Source organism: Puccinia triticina, chromosome 1A (assembly GCF_026914185.1).
Source record: "Puccinia triticina chromosome 1A, complete sequence".
Classification (NCBI taxonomy): domain Eukaryota; kingdom Fungi; phylum Basidiomycota; class Pucciniomycetes; order Pucciniales; family Pucciniaceae; genus Puccinia; species Puccinia triticina.
Genome location: NC_070558.1, coordinates 5,027,718 through 5,047,086, shown reverse-complemented (window position 1 = coordinate 5,047,086; position 19,369 = coordinate 5,027,718). Strand labels below are relative to the sequence as shown.

At 47.4% G+C, this 19,369-nt stretch overlaps 4 protein-coding genes across 4 annotated transcripts; 1 reads left to right on the top strand and 3 right to left on the bottom strand.

Moving 5' to 3' along the window:
- Positions 1–7,639: 7,639 nt before the first annotated feature.
- PtA15_1A560 (uncharacterized protein) lies at positions 7,640–9,421 on the bottom strand (the record flags this gene model as incomplete). The annotated part of the gene is made up of 7 exons (XM_053165600.1): positions 7,640–7,705; positions 7,782–8,270; positions 8,352–8,663; positions 8,760–8,836; positions 8,950–9,030; positions 9,099–9,176; positions 9,262–9,421. The coding sequence occupies 7 exons, from the start codon at positions 9,419–9,421 to the stop codon at positions 7,640–7,642; spliced, it is 1,263 nt and encodes a 420-aa protein (XP_053016775.1).
- Positions 9,422–9,529: 108 nt separating this feature from the next.
- Positions 9,530–11,791, top strand: PtA15_1A559 (uncharacterized protein; the record flags this gene model as incomplete). The annotated part of the gene is made up of 9 exons (XM_053165598.1): positions 9,530–9,643; positions 9,716–9,776; positions 9,871–10,068; positions 10,143–10,336; positions 10,403–10,603; positions 10,695–10,931; positions 11,011–11,231; positions 11,315–11,392; positions 11,473–11,791. 9 exons carry the CDS (start codon positions 9,530–9,532, stop codon positions 11,789–11,791), a joined length of 1,623 nt encoding a protein of 540 aa, XP_053016774.1.
- Positions 11,792–14,642: 2,851 nt separating this feature from the next.
- PtA15_1A558 (uncharacterized protein) lies at positions 14,643–14,894 on the bottom strand (the record flags this gene model as incomplete). Its single annotated transcript, XM_053165597.1, has 1 exon — positions 14,643–14,894. One exon carries the CDS (start codon positions 14,892–14,894, stop codon positions 14,643–14,645), a length of 252 nt encoding a protein of 83 aa, XP_053016773.1.
- Positions 14,895–16,090: 1,196 nt separating this feature from the next.
- Positions 16,091–17,520, bottom strand: PtA15_1A557 (uncharacterized protein; the record flags this gene model as incomplete). Its single annotated transcript, XM_053165596.1, has 7 exons — positions 16,091–16,183; positions 16,252–16,477; positions 16,555–16,685; positions 16,776–16,810; positions 16,904–16,977; positions 17,045–17,194; positions 17,306–17,520. The coding sequence occupies 7 exons, from the start codon at positions 17,518–17,520 to the stop codon at positions 16,091–16,093; spliced, it is 924 nt and encodes a 307-aa protein (XP_053016772.1).
- Between the last annotated feature and the right edge of the window lie 1,849 nt (positions 17,521–19,369).

Genomic DNA, 19,369 nt, shown 5'->3' with positions numbered 1-19,369 from the left:
TTTTGAAGAGTAAGGCTAGGAAAGAAAATTACCGACTCATTCATGATGATATTGTTGACTACATTCCAATAGTCTCTGGATAATTTTGCAAGGACCAAGATTGAGATAATATTGTCTGGGATTCCGAGTTGAACTATGGCAAAATCTCGAATCATTTTCTGGCAATTGAGAAGATAGTCCTTAAGATTTCCGCCGTACTTGTAGCGCATAAATTTCAACCAAATACGAGCTTTATTTTTCACCGAAAAAGAGGCGTAACAATCGACAATAGCATTCCGGATTTCTTCTGGTTTCTCTTCATTTTTGATCGTCACGACAGCCTGTAATGCGACTTCGCTAAGAGCATCTCCAACGGTTCCTGAATCGCGCAGACCCTGGGTCGCGGCCCTGGACCACATGTAACGGGGTATCCCAGGCTTGGTCCACAGCGGACTCGCCAGAAATAGAGACCCGACAAGAGGCTGGACCAACTTGTTGTCGGCAATACCACAACTTGCCCGTCGAGCCACACAGACAGATGACCACCTTCTGGTCATCCTTCCAATTCTTGAACACCCGCCGGTCATCCTTTCAATGACCGGCCATGTGCATCATGCCCGGTCATCGATAGGATATCCAGTCATGGTCATCATTCTCGCTGCCCGGTCATTGGTCTGGATGACCGGTCATCAGTCTTGATGCCCGGTCTCCGGTCTTGATGACCGGCCATCAGTCTTGATGCCCGGGCATTGGTTTTGATGACCGGTCATCAGTCTTGATGCTCGGTCATTGGTCTTGATGACTGGTCATCAGTCTTGATGCCCGGGCATCGGTTTTGATGACCGGTCATCAGTCTTGATGCCCGGGCATTGGCTTCGATGACCGGTCATCAGTGTTGATGCCCGGTAATTGGTCTCAATGACCTGTAATCAGTCTTGATTCCCGGTGATCGGTCTCAATGACCAGTCATCCTATTGATGACCGGTCATGGGCATCGATGCCCGGTCATCCTATTGATGATCGGTCATCGGCAGCGAGATCCAATTGAATGAAAAGAGAATCGGCCGGTAGGTGAGGTAGCGTGGGGTGCGAGCTGGTGCGAGGTGTGGTCCAAGAGGCAACTGTTGGGTTGGAGCAGACTTGCCACAAGTGGAGGGCTGTGGTGAGTTGAGGCGACTCGGGAGGTGTTTGGCGAGTCGGATAGCGAGTCCGTTGGACCCCGAAAACTCACCCGACTTTCTAAATTGGGGTTGCAAGTCCCGCTTTAGCGAGTCCGTTGGAGATGCTCTAAGGTGACTGATCAAGATATTCGCGGTGGTCTTAATCTTTTTCTTGCTTGGAGAGTTGGTTCCCTCACCCGTGACAACTTCCCAGAGGTCCTTACTTTCAAGATAGGTTCTCATTCTTATTGACCACAACGGATAGTTGAGGTCATTGAGTTTCCCGATTGAAGATCGGCTCGATTTGTCTTCAACATCAACGTCCGACATTTTTGTGGTTCATTCCTGTTCTTCGGAGCTACTGTACTGATAATGTGAGAAGATTTGGCTAATAAAACATTGATTTCAGTAAAAAGAAAATAAAGAAATACAATAGAAATAGTTTTACCTAATGGAACAGGAACTAAGATTGAGAATGAGAACAATAGATACCAGAACCAAAAATACACACTAGGACTTTCAAGCTAATGATAAAATAAGAGTGATCAGAAATCTGGAAAACAATGGTCAGAAAGAAGAAGAAGTAAAAGAATAAGAACCTGTAAACAGCTGGCCTAGACTGAGGACCTCGACGAGTAAACCGCGGACACAACGAAGGATGAAGTTGAATGGTCGCGGGTTTGAGGAGTGGTGGTCAAGATGAGGAAGGAAAAATTGATGGATGGTCAACAGCGTCATAAGGAGGACGGTCAACTGCTCTAGGAATGAAGTATGAGCACTCGTGGCTCTCTTGACGTCATCGCACTTGCTGCGCACCGCATCGTCTCAGGCGCACCGTGACTGTAAACCGTAAGAGAGCGCACCGTAACCACAAACCGTAAGCAACAACAGACAAAATCTAACAATATCCATAGAACTTACTCATCCCTTCTGGCCAATCACAGGACAAAGTTAATTCAGACTAGACATAAAAAAAAAGTCCTTTGGATTTCAATGAATATCTGAAAGTGTTGAGTGTAGCGGAGAAATATCTGCTACACTTTCAGGTTCTGGCTAGAGATGGCAAAGGGGTACTCGTTGCCGGGTACCCGGTACCCGTTGGCGGGTGCCGGTGTCCAGAATTCTGGTTGGGAGGCGGGCGGGTAACTGGACGGGTACCCGCCCCCTTTCCCAGCGCTGTGATGGGTGGATGGGTCCCACGGTCTGGATCTCCGATTCCGACAGGACTCAGCGCTGGAGGCCCCTATGTACCACAAATACCCTATCCCTATCCCCATCCACCATGGCAGCAAACAGCAAGAAACGTCGCAAGCAATCGGAATCACAAGCACCTGAAACCTCAGATTCCGATAGAGTTGCTAAATCTCAAGACCGAGCCCGCCAGGCAAAGCGACCCAGTACAACCGTGGTTGTTGACAATTCTGATGATGAACAGCAAGGATCCAATGCTCCAATGTCTCAGGGGCTTTTGGATGAACAAGAGCTGAGTAAGTCTCTAGAAAACATAATACTTATCATCAGTCAACTGAAAAAAAATTAAAAGATTAACCTAACGTTCTTCATTACAGAAAGGGCACTCAAAGTGCATCGAAATCAAGTCAGCTCGTGTTATGCCTCTTACAACCACCCAGAGCTATTGGAACAGTTAGACAAAAACGGCCGAAAGATGATAGTGTACCCTTGTAAAATGTGAGTTATTTTTCTCTCTCTCAACGGATTTTTTTCAATTATATCTACTGACACACTCACTATTTCCAACATGATAGCTGTGGGGCTAAAATTCACCGCCCCACATATGACACATCGCCAACCAAACTTTCCAAGCACATTGCGGCTTGCCTCAAGAAACAACAAGAAGTCAAAGAAACTCAAAAATTGGCCTCCCTGGGGGTTTTGGGCACTGGAGACATTGATCTGCGGGAGGTGAGTCTGACTACATGACCCTTATCTCCCTCTGAATTAGTAAGGAGATCCACTGATTTACTTTTTGGATTACCAAAGGTGCCCCAGCTTTGTGTGATATGGTGCGCGGAGGGTGCTCAGCCTTTTTTGGCTCTTGGGCAACAGGCGCACAGATCTCTTTTGCACCCGGAGGTCTTGAAGAACCTACCTTATCAAAGGGCTGTTTCCTCCAACATCAGCCACTTATATTCTGCAGTCCAAGATACCCTCATCAAATCCCTCACGGTGAGATTCCTTGAATCCTTTTTCACTTGTTGATGTTATTGTAATTTTGCTTATGACCGGATTTTTCCTCACTAGAAACACAAGGGAGCAATGTATCTAGGACTCAATGCTTGGCAGTCACCGAATGGGTATGATGTTCTTGGAACGGTGATATATTGCTTGGTTGAGGATGGTACCAGTGGTTTTGAATTGGAGGCCATGCCTCTGGACTTTGTGATTTTAAAAAAACAACACACAGGTGTGTATCTAGCCAACACGGTACGGGTTATTGTTGAGAAATTTGGGATTCAGAACCAGGTAACCACTCTCAAACTTCCAAATCACCTTTCAATGTATTCATCTTGTTTTGCATTTTGGTCACAGATCTGTGGTATCGTCACAGACAATGCTTCCAACAACAAGACCATAATCAATGAGATCAAGAAATTCAAGTGGCCTCAATTCAAAGGCAACACACATTGGGTTCGATGTTTTGCACACATCTTGAACTTGATTGCACAGGTTATAACGCGTCCATTTGGAAGCCACAACTAACAGCTACTTGGATGATGGAGAAAACTCCGATGACAATGAGTTTGAACATCCAGACAAGCAAATTCTGGGGTATGTTTTGTGTCTCCTTGCTAGTGATTCTTATGCTTCTTGTCTTCTTTCTGGTGTCTTTTTTTTCTGATGGTGATAACATTGCACATAGGCTAAACAAAGAAAACAATTTTGGTTCAGAAGACAAAGATGAAGACCCCAAAAACAATCACAACCAGTCAGGGCAGGATAGAACCCTCGCATGCGAGCTGATCAATGATGACAATATAGAATTGGAGACTACTGATGTGATTGGTTTCAGTGATGAAGATGATGATGACTGTTATACTTCGGAATCATGCAAGAAAAATCTTGAAAAGGTATGCCTTTATTCATTTCATTCTTAGCTGGGCAACACATGATTGTTAACTTACATGAAAAAATTGTGTTGTAGTTCCGAGCAATCGCCCAAAAACTCAACAAGTCACCTAATTCGAAGGCGCTTTTTGTGAATTTGTGTCAGGATAAAAACTGCCTCAAGCCCCACAATGTTGAGCGCAATGTGAAGACTCGGTGGAATTCAACTTTAATGCAGTTGAACAGTATCCTGCGATGTTCAGGTGGAATGTGAGTTTCTCTTTGCTATTCAAGACACCAACATGGAGAACTAAAACCCTGCCTAAAGTCTTGAGTGGCAGAAAGATAAGCAACATGGGCTTCAACGAGAAAATTTAATCACCCAGAACAATCTATACTTGGCCAAAGATCTTGTTGAGGTCCTTCAGCCTTTTTACAAAATCACCCTCCAGGTTTCAACTCGGGGTGGTGCTTGAATAGCCAAAGTGGTTGTTTTCATTGATCAAATCACGACTCATCTTTCAACTGTGATCTCCAACACTAACAACAGATACCCTGCCGCTTTAAGGAATGCCTGCCGGGCGGGCATTCAGTTGACTCATAAGTACTACACTCTTACAGACTGCTCTCCGCTTTACCAAGTTGCTATGAGTTTGTATTTCTTGCTATCTCTTTATCAAAATTTGCTTGTGGTCTTTTGAATCTGATTGCATAATGTTTTTTTTATTTCTTCATCCGTTGTTCAAGGATGAATATTTCAAACTTGCTCAGTGGGAGCCAGAATGGATTTCCAAAGCGATCCAACTTACTCGTGAGATGTGGGAAACTCAATACAAAAGTGGAACTCAAGAAACAATGTCTCCAGAGCCCAATGCTCCTCCAAAGGTGAGTAGTTGCTATCTTCTCCTGGGATTTGTGTCTAATTGATTCAAGCTTAATTTTTCCACCCTGCACAGCGGCCTCAGACAGGTGTGCTTGCCAAGCTGAGTGGTGCGTCTGAAGCGCAATCGGGGCAGATCTCAACTGACGCGCTCAGCATGTGGTTGGCTGGAGGTTTGCATCTGGATTTGGGAGGACTTCCAGTCAACCCCCTTCAATGGTGGATTGCACAAGGGCGCTGTGGAAACACTCACGGCGGTCTCATTCAAATGGCACTGGACATGCTCAGCTGTCCAGGTAAGATTTTTAATTTTTCCATTTTCACACGTAACTTGGTACTGACTAAATTAAACTGCCATCATAATCAATCAATAACAGCAACCACTGTGAATGTTGAAAGATTGTTTAGCTTTGGAAGGGATTATGTGTCCGTCTGAAGGCACCGACTCAGCACTTCATCTGTCACTGCAGGGATGGCTGTGGTGTTCTACTCAAAAAACGGTCTAATCAAAAGGGGAGTTTTGCGTCGATTAAAACAAGAAGAAAAGAAAAAAGGAAAGGAGAAGGATATCCAAGAATTAATCGTAGAATGATTGACTTGGATTAGATTTATTATTTTTAAATGAATGGAGAAATATTAGTACTGAATCTACTGCTTGTAAGCCCAGGTACTTGTGCCTGAAACCCAGGTATTGCAAAATTCAGATTGGGCATGATAAAAATTGAATCTACTGCTGGTAAGCCCGGGTACCTGCATCTGACACCTGGGTACCTCCCCCTGTGCACCCGGGTACCTCCCATGGCGGGTGCTGGGTGCGGGTGCGGGTGCGGGTGTGAGGAATTGGTAAAAAAACAGGGGGGTACTCGCACCCGTCATGGGTACCCGGGTGCCATATGCCATCTCTAGTTCTGGCCAATGGTACATGGTGCTGTTGCAGTTGCTCTTTGTTGTCTTTTAACATACATATCACACATTGTGACCTCTTGTAGTTGATCTCATATCTCTATTTAACCTGGAGGAGCAGCTGTTGGAAAGGCCCTTTTCCTCATCCTTTCCAACACACTCACTCAGCTCACTCTGCTGCTCCAGGTATAGTTTACTTCCTTGTCTTTTCCTTCTTTATTTTGCAATGAAAATAATCCTTTCCAACACACTCACTTGACTTGCTATGCTGCTCCAGTCGTAGTTTATCACAACAAGTGCACTATTCAGATTCTTAGTGTAACAGAGGGTTTTTGGTGGATAACAGACCATATTTGAAGAGGAAGGAGGTCTTTCCTAATTGGGGAGGATTGATGATGGTGTTAACACTGAAAAAGGGGCTGAATTGGTTGCAACCCCCTGTGGTAAGGCTGACAAGGGGCAACCAATATAATATTGAGTTCTCCCACAGCACCACCAGTGGTAGAGTACTCTACAGGTATGTCTCCAATATTTTTTCAACATTAACATCTTGAAATCTATGATATGTCTTCTCATTCTTTTGATTACATTCAAAACTTGAGGATATCAGTGCGGGATGGTCAATTATGCTCTTCAAAGATGAAATTCATGCATGCCTAAATGTGTAAATCATAAATTCATGAAGCTTTGTTGGCTAGGAAAAGAACCCCTGCAAGCCAGCATATAGCAGGGTGTTGAAAAATGCAAGTTAAATGGGCAACAAGCCCAATATCATACTCTCAAAAGAGGTACAGTTGCGCAAGGCATCCTACGGTACAGCCTCGCCCGCAACAAGACATTTCAAACGCGGGCCGGATCTACAACTCCGCATATGAGCATTATGTCATGTACATGACATTTTTGAGCTCTTTGGAGGTTGTAGATTCCAGTTCTATGAGGGCTAAGGTTTCTGACCAGCCATTTGTTTTTTTTGGGGGGGGGGGGGGGGCTCACATTACGGACACTGGCCCAAATACATACTGTAAAGCCATATTTATGGGCTTACATATGCTAAAGCCATATGTATGTATGTGTTACACCTGTAATACCATAGATTAGACCATCGGAGGACCTCTGATCCCGGTGATGACCGGTCAGCTGGTCATCGCAGAGGCGAGGATACAACCTCTTGATGACCGGCTGACCGGTCATCAAGAGGGTTTATCCTCTTCGATGGCCAGCTGAGCGGTCATTGACAGGGATACAACCCCTCCCGATGGCCGTCTGTGACCGGTCATCAACAGGGATACAACCCCTCTCGATGGCCGGCTGTGACCGGTCATCAACAGGGATATAACCCCTCTCGATGGCCGGCTGACCGGTCATCGACAGAGATACAACCCCTCTCAATGCCCAGCTGACCGGTCATCAAGAGGTTTTATCCTCTTTGGTGGCCGGCTGACCGACCATCAAGGAGGATACAACCTCTCAATGACCGGTCAGTAAAGGCCTTTCAATGTGCTGACATGACAAGGTTGCAACTCTCTTTCATAGACACTTTTCAGATAAATAGAACAAGATAGGCTACAGGTACACATTCTTCAGATTTCCCACTTGTAAAGATTTGACGTTTCTTGGTGTTTGTCACCAAGGCGCGGTAGCGGACCTGGGATCAGAAGTTATACAAAGGGAGCAGTTCGGCCACATAGACGGAATGGCGACAGAGAGGACATTCGGGCTACAGTTACAGAGAAGTAAAACAAAAGCGATAAGCCGGATGCATTTGCAAGATGTAAAAAAGGAGAAGGGCTTACTTTTTCTCTTACCCAACTGACAAGACATCTCCAACAAAATACATGACCACACTCCAAACTGGTTTGTTCTTTTCGAGGCCCCAAGCACAGCGTACATCGTCGGGTGGTGACTTGGTCAGATAGATCATCAATCAAGACACCCTCCGGACAATCTTCTACGATATCTTGTTCCTCTAGCTTCTCCTTCTCAGGCTCTTCGCCCAAGCCATCATCGTCCTCTTCTTCAGGTTCGATCATGATCTCGTCAATCAAGCGTCCATCAACCGTGAGTACTCGTTTTGATTTCTTGGGGTCGCTCTCTTTTTCAGCGAGAACTGGTGCCGGTTCTGAAGCTAGTCGTAACAGCTCACGTCTCCGCCTGACTTGTCGGTGCGTTTCCAAGACCTTAACGGCTACTTGGATCATCATGAGCACCCCCAAGACCTCGTACGATGGCGGTGACTCTCGACCAAGTCCATCTGGTCTCAATGGTCTCAGTCGGTCGGAGATCTGCAATTGGGAAAGCAAAGTAAGGCCGTGTAAGCACAAATACAAAAGCTCCAGCTTCAATTCTTCGTTGATCAAACCCACATAAGTAATCCCACTGAATCGCTTGGTCCACGTAAAATATTTTCCGGTCAAATAAAAGATGGAGAGGTGCAAAGCGTTGCAAGAATCGAGGGTGGACCGATCGAGACTGTTGGGAAGATAACCTAGTAATAAGCACAACTGCTTCTTGGCTGATTCGAACCTTGATTCGCTTTGAGAGGGTTCTGAGGCATGATCTTCATTGCTTGTGGAGTACCGATCATTCGATCTTGCTATGTATTGTCGGATACGATCGTAGAGTTTGGCTAACAACCTCGCAGAAAACACTTCAACAAAGATCAAAATCACTCTGCGCTTGTCGTATTAATAACAGACCGAAAACCAGTCAGTGCCTCGGAATATATAGCTTTTGTTTGGGTACAGTGAGATGATGATGAGCTCGCAACTTACGTATAGGGGAGGAAGGGTGTTGGTGAATGCATCAAATTGAACAATATCGCAATACTCCTCTCCTAGAGTTTGAGAACCTGAGTGGTGTTAAGAGGTGGAGAGGAAGGAGAATTAAAATTGAATGATGCATAGCAAAATAGGTATAAAGGCGGAGATATTTCAGATTGCGTTTTTTTTTTGATGAACGGACCTGGTAAGGTGATCAATGATAAGTAAATTAATTTGCTAGCTTCCTGTAGTTTTGCCGAATTGTTATTGACCCATCGAGAACCTTACACGCAGAGGGAATAAATAGGTTTAAGCATCAACAATGACAGTAGTAATACACCAGGTGTTTACCTTTCATAGCCCTCACTAAAGGTTCAATCTGATCTTGCAGGGAGTCGATAAAATAGGCATCCTTCTGATCCGCTCTGACTGATACGAAAGAGAGTAAAGCTCAGCCATCCAACGTGTCAATTGGTCTGGCTGTGATATCTGCGACAGATGTTGATGGCTCAACTAATTTCGGGCTGGGCAGCCGCCGGGAAGCGTAAATTCCGGGACCAGATCTTCAAGAGTTTCGAGTGTTCGTCGGTTGAGAGCGATGGCGAAGGGCTGCCTGGCGGAGTCGATGAGCCTGATTGGATGGGCTCTGCTGATGAGGGCCCTCGGTCGGACATGATGCATTGATGTGGTGTTGGTGAGATGGTCAACAGGCAACCCCGTGTGGTAAACTGGCCAAGACCGATCGATGTGTTTTGCATAAAGTCCAGCAAGGTTTATTCAATATGACTTTCTGGACGGCCCCGCGCCCCCCGAGAGGCGCCCCCCGCGAGGGCTTACCGCCAAAACTTCACTCGGCATACATACACTCACTATACATCGTTGGAAGACAAGAAATGGTCAGTCGGGTTTGCCAGTCAACAGTTTAGTCAAGCGTTTAATGATCTGCTACTCTTACCCTCGCTTGACAGGCCCTCTCAACCATTGCGACTTCGACTGAAGTCAGAGATATCGTCAAGCTCGAACGGATCGGTCAGCAGTCGTCGTCTACAAACTCATTCCTTTCCTAAAACCGATGAGAAGGCTACAACACGAATATTGATATGATACGTGCTACTCGCTTTAGGTGCTCATTCTCACATTCGTGGATTGGGGCTGGATGAGCGACTGGAACCGAAGCCCAATGCGCAGGGGATGGTCGGTCAGATCAAGGCGCGAAAAGCAGCGGGCGTGATTCTGAAGATGGTCCAGCAAGGACGGATTGCAGGTCGAGCAATTCTCATGGCCGGCCCACCTAGTTCAGGAAAAACAGCAATTGCAATGGGTCAGACGCCTCTTTGTCTGTTTTCAAAATAAACGTGATACTCATGCCTCCATCCCGGAACACCTGGTCTGAAGGTATGGCCCAGTCTCTGGGATCCGACGTGCCTTTCACGACCCTCTCGGCCACCGAAATATTTTCACTGGAGATGTCTAAAACAGAAGCTCTGACACAGGCCTTTCGACGATCAATTGGCGTTCGGATCAGAGAAGAAAGTGAGGTGATACAAGGTGAGGTGGTCGAGATTCAGATCGATCGCAGCTTAACTGGTGTAAGTTGGTCGGCACTATCTTTCTTGTGCTCGCCGCGATCTGATGCACCAGTGGATTAACCACAGGCAACAAAAACCGGCAAGTTGACGATGAAGACGAGCGACATGGAAACGATTTATGAACTGGGAAACAAGATGATTGAAGGTCTGAACAAGGAGAAAGTGATTGCAGGCGACGTGATCTTGATCGATAAATCAACTGGAAAGATCTCCAAATTGGGCAAGAGTTTTACCCGGGCCAGAGACTATGACGCGATGGGAGCTGATGCAAGTGGTTTCACTGACTCAATCACGCGTACTTGCGACGAATAAAAGACGTGGCGAAACTTATAAACTGACGTTGATTTAATATCTGCAGACCAAGTTTGTACAATGTCCCGAGGGGGAGCTTCAAACCAAAAAACAAGTGGTCCACACAGTTTCCTTACATGAGATCGATGTTATCAACTCGCGGACACAGGGATTTTTAGCCCTGTTTAGTGGTGAGACGGGGGAGATCAAGTCGGAGCTTCGAGATCAGATAAACTCCAAAGTGGCAGATTGGCGAGAAGAGGGCAAGGCAGAGATCGTTCCCGGAGTACTGTTTATTGACGAAGTGAGGATATATCCTGGTTCTGAGTTTATTGATTAACATCGCATTGATCTTGTAGTGATACTGAGACCTTCGATCTCAGGTTCACATGCTAGATATCGAGTGCTTTTCGTTCTTGAACAGGGCTCTAGAGACCGAACTGGCGCCAATAGTCATTATGGCCTCCAATCGAGGATGGGCGAGGATCAGGGGTACGAGATACAAAAGTCCACATGGCGTTCCAATGGATTTATTGGATCGAGCACTGATCATCAGCACCAGCGCTTACTCGGCCGATGACGTTCGTACTATACTATCAATCCGGTCAGTATACTTTCCTCCTTCCCCGAACTTCTTGCGAAGTAGGACTGACTTGGTATTTCCTCGCATGCCTTTTTATGAGTTAGATGCGAGGAGGAAGATGCAATCTTAACGCCAAAGGCATTAGAAATTCTTACACGGATAGCATCAGAAAGCTCACTGAGGTAGGAGAATCTTTCACACATCGCTACAAGATGAAGATGCTGATAGTGAACCTTGGCCCGTACTTCATACGCAAAAAAAGATATGGGATTCAGCTAATAACGACATCGTCGATGGTAGCCAAACGAAGGAAGTCGAAAGAAGTAGATGTCCCAGACATCAAAAAGTGCTACAGCTTGTTTTTGGACGAAAAGCGGAGTGTGTCGTATCTGAAGGATAATAAAGATGGCGAGTTTATTGGCGACGACGGGAACATTGGGCTCTATGATAGCAGCGTTTCTGGCTTCCCTGCTGCGCCTGCAGCCGCTGTTGCTCAGCCTCAGCTTCCTGTCAACCGGGAAGCTGAGAAACCTATCCCTGGAGTCGGTCAGCCTGCAGGAGTAGAAATGGATACCACATAATTTTCTTAAAAGGATAGGTTATCGTCTTCGGCCTGTTTGATTTTCTACTACGAACTTGACCATAATGACAACCTTGATATCAATCAATATCAGATGTACACAACGTTAAAACCCTTCTCCGCCTCTTGCTGATATCCCTCTTGTGAATTAGGTGGCATTGTATGTTTGTTGGAATGGAACGAGAGCAGAAACCGCACTTCTTGCGACCAAAAGCAGACCAAATAAGGAGTATCACCGTTCGAGAAATCAGAAAAAGAAAGCTCATACAACAGATCACCGATGTGACATTCCGTTGATTTGAGGCCAATGAGTCTTAAGAGGGAAACCCAGAGAGGAATGTGGGGTGCCGGGTCCATTTGGAGACCATTTCTGGGGACACGTTGGGTGTACTGTCACCTGCGCATTCCTAAAGTTATTGGGGCGCCCATGGAACAAACTTTTTCTGCAAAAGACTGAAAGTTTGACAAAATGTCCCCCAGTTTTTTTTTAAAAAAAAAAATGGGTCTACACTCAAACTTGCAATAGTACACCTCAATGCTTCCAGTTAATTGAAAACTATTGTGATTTTAACTTAAGGTCTCCAAAAGAGTCAAATTTATGATTTGATAGGCACCACTGACCACCAAGCAATGCCAGGGGCTTCAACGGATCCTATTAGAGGCTGTTGAAGACTGGAGAACTTCCTGTGCAATCTGGGACCCCCACAGGTTTTGATTTAGACCCAAGATTTTGTAGGGAAATCCAGATTTTTGGGCTCTAGATCACTTCTGCAAGCCTCCCAGATCACAACAAGAAGTCATCTACTATCCTCAATTTGAATGATTAATTTAGCACAATATTCCACAAAGACTCCCTCATACAAATTTGTTCAACTTCATTTGTTTTGTGTTTTTGCATAGCTTTGATGGGTATCCAATCAATAACTGTATAAACAGGATACCAAATCTTGGACAATTATCTTTCAAGTCAACCGGACTTCCACCCAGGGTGTTGAAGATTTTAAAAAGCAGCTTGTAGTTGGAACCTGGACAGGGGCTGGAAAGTTGCACCTGGTCACATTTCTGCTTCCTGCAAGCAAACATTTAGGATAATAAATGTTGACTTGTATCCAACCAGTCTGATGTTTCCAACACTTGCATATTTATGTATGTACTGATATTGTTATCTTTGATTTTTTTTATGTAAAAGGCTGCCTCTGTAAGGATATCCTTGTGGTTGGAGTAGCCAGACAAAGGTATTCCTGCTGTTCTGTTGAGACAATGACTCCAGGCTCCTTTGAGGTTTCAGAAAAGGAAGAAATTCCAGACATTTTTCAGGTCTGATCTGTGGAGAGGAAGAGATAGTATGAGGGTTTTGGATCCAATATGGTAGATTGCAGGATGGGGAAGGAGCTTGGATCTCCAGCCTTTCAAACCAGGAGTGTGTAGTCCATGACATCAGGGCTTGATATGGCAGGTGTTTCTTCAAACACAAGATGTTTAGGTAAAGTCACAATCTTGCCAGTAACTTCTGCTGGTGTACTAGAGATAGTCATTCTGGGCCAGGGTACCAAGCAGTACCTGGATACTGCACTGGTTTCTGGCCAAATCAGGTAGTACCACACCTGGCACCGCTGGGTGGGTGTGTGGTGGGCGCAAGAGGTACCCGTCGTGGTTACCAAATGAATATCTCTATGGTGTACAAGGTGTCATGATGGTAGACTAAAGCAAAAAACAAAGCCAGATTGAATTTTTTCTCTTGAGGTTCTGATTTATCAGAGGGTAGAGGTTCAACGGCTTGATCTCAAGCAGACCACATTGGTAAGTAGATGACAAAGTGTTCCTTACCAATGCCTTGATCAATCAGAATGCTGCACTCCACTATGCGACTCTGGATTTGTCTCTTGCAAGTGCCAGGCAAGAAAACCCCAAAATGTGCACTCAAACTTCAAAGCCTCCACTTTGACTGAAATTCATCCCTCCTTCTGAACCAAGCCCCCAAACATACAGGCATTCTAGTAGCCAAACAACATGGACTATATATAATTTTTCTTCTGTTTTCATGTCCTTTTTGTAATGTATGTCTTATTTTTGTTATACGCTAGAGACAGTGACACATATTGTATTCACAAAAAGTCTCACTTTGGGGAATCTGGACTGAATCCAACACTTTCCCAATACCATATTGTATTGGCAATCCAATAGAAGACCAATACATGAATTTTGGTACATGCAGATTGTATTGTTCTTCAGATCCAATGAAGGACTTCCCATGAAGATCTACAGACCCTGCAAAACCAGATCTGCAGCCCCTGGGACAGCATTTTCCCGCAAAAATGAAGGTTTCCTGGCTGCAGATCAGGCTCTGCAGGGGGCTGTGGATTGACTGGAAGTCCTCCAATACCAATCCAATGTATTGGCCTGTATCAAAATGTAATACCTGGGCAATACCGATCCCTGGCCGTGTCCTTTCAGCATTGCTGACATTGAAGTCCAGGTTTTTGCTCCTTTTGGGGCTGAGTGACAAATCCTCACAGCATTCCGTGGCTTGTATGACAGAGGGGGGTGACAGCACAGGCTTGGAGCTGTGTGCTGGACAGAAAACCAAAACTTTCACGGGGGTGTATGCCCCAAACCCATAAATTTAGCACACTGAAAATCTGGAATTGTTCAAGCTTAAGTGGAACCACAATAGACAAAAGCCAGCGAGATTCTGGGGAGAAGAGAAGCAAGAACTGGGCTATGGTTTTGAGGGAGTGCTGGATTGTTGGTCAAGAATTGATGCCTTTTGTTGATCTTATCCTGCTTTCTGTCGAGGCAAGAGTGAAGCTGTTGAACCAACACACGAATCTCGCGGGAGGCGACCAGCTGAGTCACGAGGCTTCTTCAGGTTGAAGTGGCATCTTAGACAGGTCGGTCATCGCCCTGATGAATGTCTGCAGCACGGCTTCATCGACCGCAGGGGCCACCAGCCCGGACGGATGTGCCTGGGCCATCCACTGGCGATAGCCGACCGCGAGCCTTGCCCAGTCCTCTTTGTCTTGCCGCGTAACGCCTCCCTGCCTCGTTATTCTGTTATGGACGGTCTTCAGGAATCGCCGCATTCGTAAACCTCCCATTTCCATGTCGGTCAATCCTCTGTCGTTAGTCTGGGGGGGCCGAAGAAGTGCTTTCTGCGGGCCATCGGCACGGCCTTCCGGCTCCACGGGTCCCGATTCTTGGCGCCTCGCCGATCCTGCGACGGTACGACTAGCTGCTCAACATCCAAACAGTTAGTTGGTAAGTTTTCGCAAGGGAACATAGGACATGGCGTTGTTTACCTTCGCCGTTCTCCCCCATCTGAGCCTTGAGAAGGCCGTCGGCGAAATGCTCACGACTGACGGATCGGGCATCGTCTATAGGGACGCACCGAAATGCGAGGCATGGCCAAGCCAGTCAGAGTATTGAATGAGAGAAGATCCGTATAGCGAGAGATATCAGCAAATATCTTACTCAAGCTTTCCGTAGGAGCACATAGTAACAGTTGACTGGCCCCTAGCGTGTACAGAGCCATGTAAAATAAAGCTTTCTTGCTTATGATCATGTCCTCGTCCAAGTATCTACTATTTTAGTCCAATGGTGCGCTAGATGACAAACTGGAGCCAGTAGCCAAAGTGATTGTGTACCTATCTCTTCACGCTATCGCTGCAAGGAGACTTTCGTGGTGCCCGAGTGAAACGTAAGGCTGTGACATGGTTCAGCTAATGTTTTGAGTTTGGAGAGAAATGGACGGAAGCCCGTGGATGATAGGGGACGCCATACCACCGGGCACCACGCTTCCAAATGCTCTGCCCTGCCACACCACCGGCAAATCTCGGCAAATCCTTTACGAGCAGGAGCAAAATAGAAAATGGGAACATGTGGTGCAAGAAGGTTCAAGATGGAGGGGGGGGGGGTCACATTGCATCAAAACCAATGAATTTCCTGCATATGCAGTTTGACTGCTTATTATGCACGCTTCCTACGTAAACTTCGAGGAATTCTTGCTTAAGCAGGCCCTTCAGCAACACACCAACTGTAAAGGCATTGCTGGAAATGAGGTATGTATCTAGGCCTGAGCGGTGCGAACATCCTGCTGGTTCGTGTTGCTTATGCAAGCTAGCTGCATCGAGCCGCACCAGCAGTCCTTGATTTGTTTCAGCAAGCTCGGACAAATGTTTCGGAAAGCGTGAGCCCGTTTGTTGGATGTGTGGGATGGGATGGCTCGCCCAGGGAGGAGGAACAGGGCAGCCTAAAATCGATGTGGAGGATACGAGGAGAGAGAGGGGGGGCTAAGGAGAAGTCAGACGATCCGCAGAGAGCGGATGGTGTGGAACTTGGGCTGGTCGGGGTCGGCGGTAGCTGGCTTGGGCACGTGGTCAAGGACGTAGAGGATCTGTTGAGCCGTGGACGCAAGAAGGGGTCAGGCGCGGACGATGGGAGATCTCAGGGACGGGTGCATGCCTGGTACTGCTTCTTCTTGCTGAGCTCTTTCAGGGTCAGCCGGTGGGCGCCGAGCAGCTTCGGATGAGCGTGCAGGTCGAGCTCGGGGGCTTTCCGGGCGCGCGTGGGGCCGACGGAGCCGGCGGAGGCCGGGGTGGTCGTGTCTACGGGACGCCCGGGCTGGGCCGGGGCGCTCTCGGCGGCCGACATCTGCTCGGAGAGCTTTCTTAACGGCGGGGCCACCTTCCTGCACACACGCACACGCCCGAAGATGGGGGCCACGTTAGTACGACAGCGAGACAGATCGATGGGGTGGGGAGGCACTTCGCTGGGTCCAGGATGAGCAGCTGCGGCTGGAGCTTGGCGTCCGTCTCGATCCCAATGATCGTCCGACTGTGCCCGTCGTGCTGGAAGTATAGCGGGAACCGCGTCGTCGTCGTGATCGCGGATGGGCCCTATTCAGCATTGGGAGTCCCTGTCTCAGCCTTTCCTTCTGCTCATTCTCATCATCTTAGGCAGCGCTTTTCGGGGCCAAAGACACGGACTTTGTCAGCCGGGTTGGAAGCAGATCTGAAGTAATCTACGCATCATCATCATCATCACCATCAATTTCTTTCTACATTAGTTTGGATGAATGTTCTGGAAGATGAGAGGGTTTTATTTGGTGACTCACTTTCGATCCATTGCATCAATTTGGTATGCTGGCCGTTCGGGCCGCTGGGGGACGGGAAGTCGACGATTTGGCATCTGAGAGGAGCCGGCGGGCCGATGAGCAGCGTGGATGAACCGGACGCAGAGGGACGAACGGACGGACCTGAGGCCCAACCTGCAAAGAGCGACGTAGACCTCGGTGGTTCCGATCCACTGTTTTTTGCCGACCAGGCGGCGGTGGAAATGGGCGGCGCCGTCGGGGTCGAAGCCGGCGGCCCAGGCGTCCTCGATGATCTGCTGCCAGCGCGCGATGCTAGGGATCCCGAGGGGGCCGTGCGGTGGCGGGGCGTGGAGGGCGGGGGCGAGGAGCGGGTGGGATGCGAGCGGCTGGCGGTAGGCCGGACGGGCGAGGATGGCCGAGAACAGCATCTGCAGGTTGCGGTATCCGCATCCCCACGCCCAGTCGCCCGCGCCCAGCCGGGCCTTGTCCGAGCTCGTCCCGATGTGCCGCACGCGCGGGTCGCAGAGCAGCGCCCCCCGGGTCTGCTCGTCGGCGTGGGCCTGGCGCAGGAGCCGGGCCAGCAGGGTGGGCAGGTGGCCGAGCCCGGGCGGTTCGGCCGTCTGGTAGTCTCCGGGCATCGTCTCGTTCTGGCGGGCGACGGGCGTTGTGCTGGCTGGTTGCTGTCGATCCGTGTGGTTCCGGGCGAGAAGCGCCTGGGCAGAGGCTTCTTGTCACGCCATCTCCCCCTCATTCACCCCTCCTCACCCTGGGCCAGACGAGTCACTCAGAACATCCAAGGCTGGCCCCCGGGGGCTCGGGCGGGGGGTCAACCTCATCCCGAACCCCGCATCCGAAACCACCCGGGTGGAACAGATTTTTTTTTGCCCCTGAGCTACAGCGGAGTTGAGGCCGTGCACTCGCAGGCTTGACAATCTTTAGCACCCTCAGTCACGATGAAGCGCAAGAAAACATCCCACCCTGCTCCCGCTGGCGCTGGAAATTCCACCAGTTCCACCTCGAACCACCCCGATGTTATTGAGATCAATGTTGAAGATGAAGGAGAAAAATCCAGCCAATCTCAAGCTCATTCTGCGAAGCGCAGTTGGGTGTGGACCTATTTCAAAGAAACTGAATCTGGAACCCATGCAGTCTGCCAATTTGTGGGTAAGACTAACAAGATTTGTGGCGCAAAGTTGAAAAAGGATTGAAGTAGCAGCACAAAAAACTTCCACAAACACCTTCAAAATATCCATTGACACATTGATCCAAAGCTCAGTGAAAAGATTGACAAATCTCAAACTGACATTGGATGGTGGACCAAGACTAATCAGCTGGCCCCAAAGGTAAATCTCCGGCAACTTTTGGGTTTTCTTTGTATCAGTTATGCTGAAGGCCCCACAATTTTTTTAGTTACAGTTGAACCAAGAGTCCCTGAAGACAGCTTTGATTTACTTTATTGCCAAGACCAATCTCCCCTTTTTGGTTGTGGATAGGCCTTTGTTCAAAAACTTGATTAGACTTGTGAATGAAGAAGTGGCAAAGTTGATGGACCCCATCAATCAAAAGACTATGGCAAATCACCTGACAAGGGTGTATCTCCATTCTCAAGAAAAGATGAAGGCTCAATATCTCCAGCGCCAGGATTTCACCTGACAAGGGTGTATCTCCATTCTCAAGAAAAGATGAAGGCTCAATATCTCCAGCGCCAGGATTTCACCTGACAAGGGTGTATCTCCATTCTCAAGAAAAGATGAAGGCTCAATATCTCCAGCGCCAGAATTTCATCAGTTTTACCCAGGACGCATGGACAGCCCCAAACTCAACTGCTTTCATGGGTGTAACTGTCAGTTGCAGCGTACCACAATGCCAATGTTAAATGCACTTAGTTTGCAACCTCTTGCATATTATGTGTGTCATCAACTCAAACTCATTTCTATATTGCAATGTGTACTTAGCTCAATGGTTAGAGCATCACTCATGAATGCTGATTATGTGAGTTCAACTCTCACAGTACATGACATTGTGGGTTCAATACTGTGAGCCTGAGCCTCTATAGTGGCTACAGGACACAAGAAAAAATGGGGGAAACTGGTTGTATTTCTTGGGATAAAGAACTACAAACAGTGAGTAAAAGAGAAAGGGAAAGAAAGAGAAAAAGAAAGAGATATGTATGATCTGGAGGGGGTCTATCTACTCCTTATAGGAGGATCCTCAAAAGTCAACTTGAATCACCTGGAAAAGTGATAAGGACAGCTGTGCCAGACCAACAGGGGCTACAGCCTCCGCGCGCACCAAAGAGACGGTGGGGGGACACAGAATAGTAATACTAATCTGCTCTGATTTTTAGACTGAGTCTAGGATTAACAGAGTAACCTTTGATCTTGAGCAGGGTTGATGTGAAAGCAATAAAGAGACACAGAGAAATCACTCTGGATAATCAAGGTTCAAAAGAAGAGTATACTTACTGTCAATAACCTAGGCGCCTGT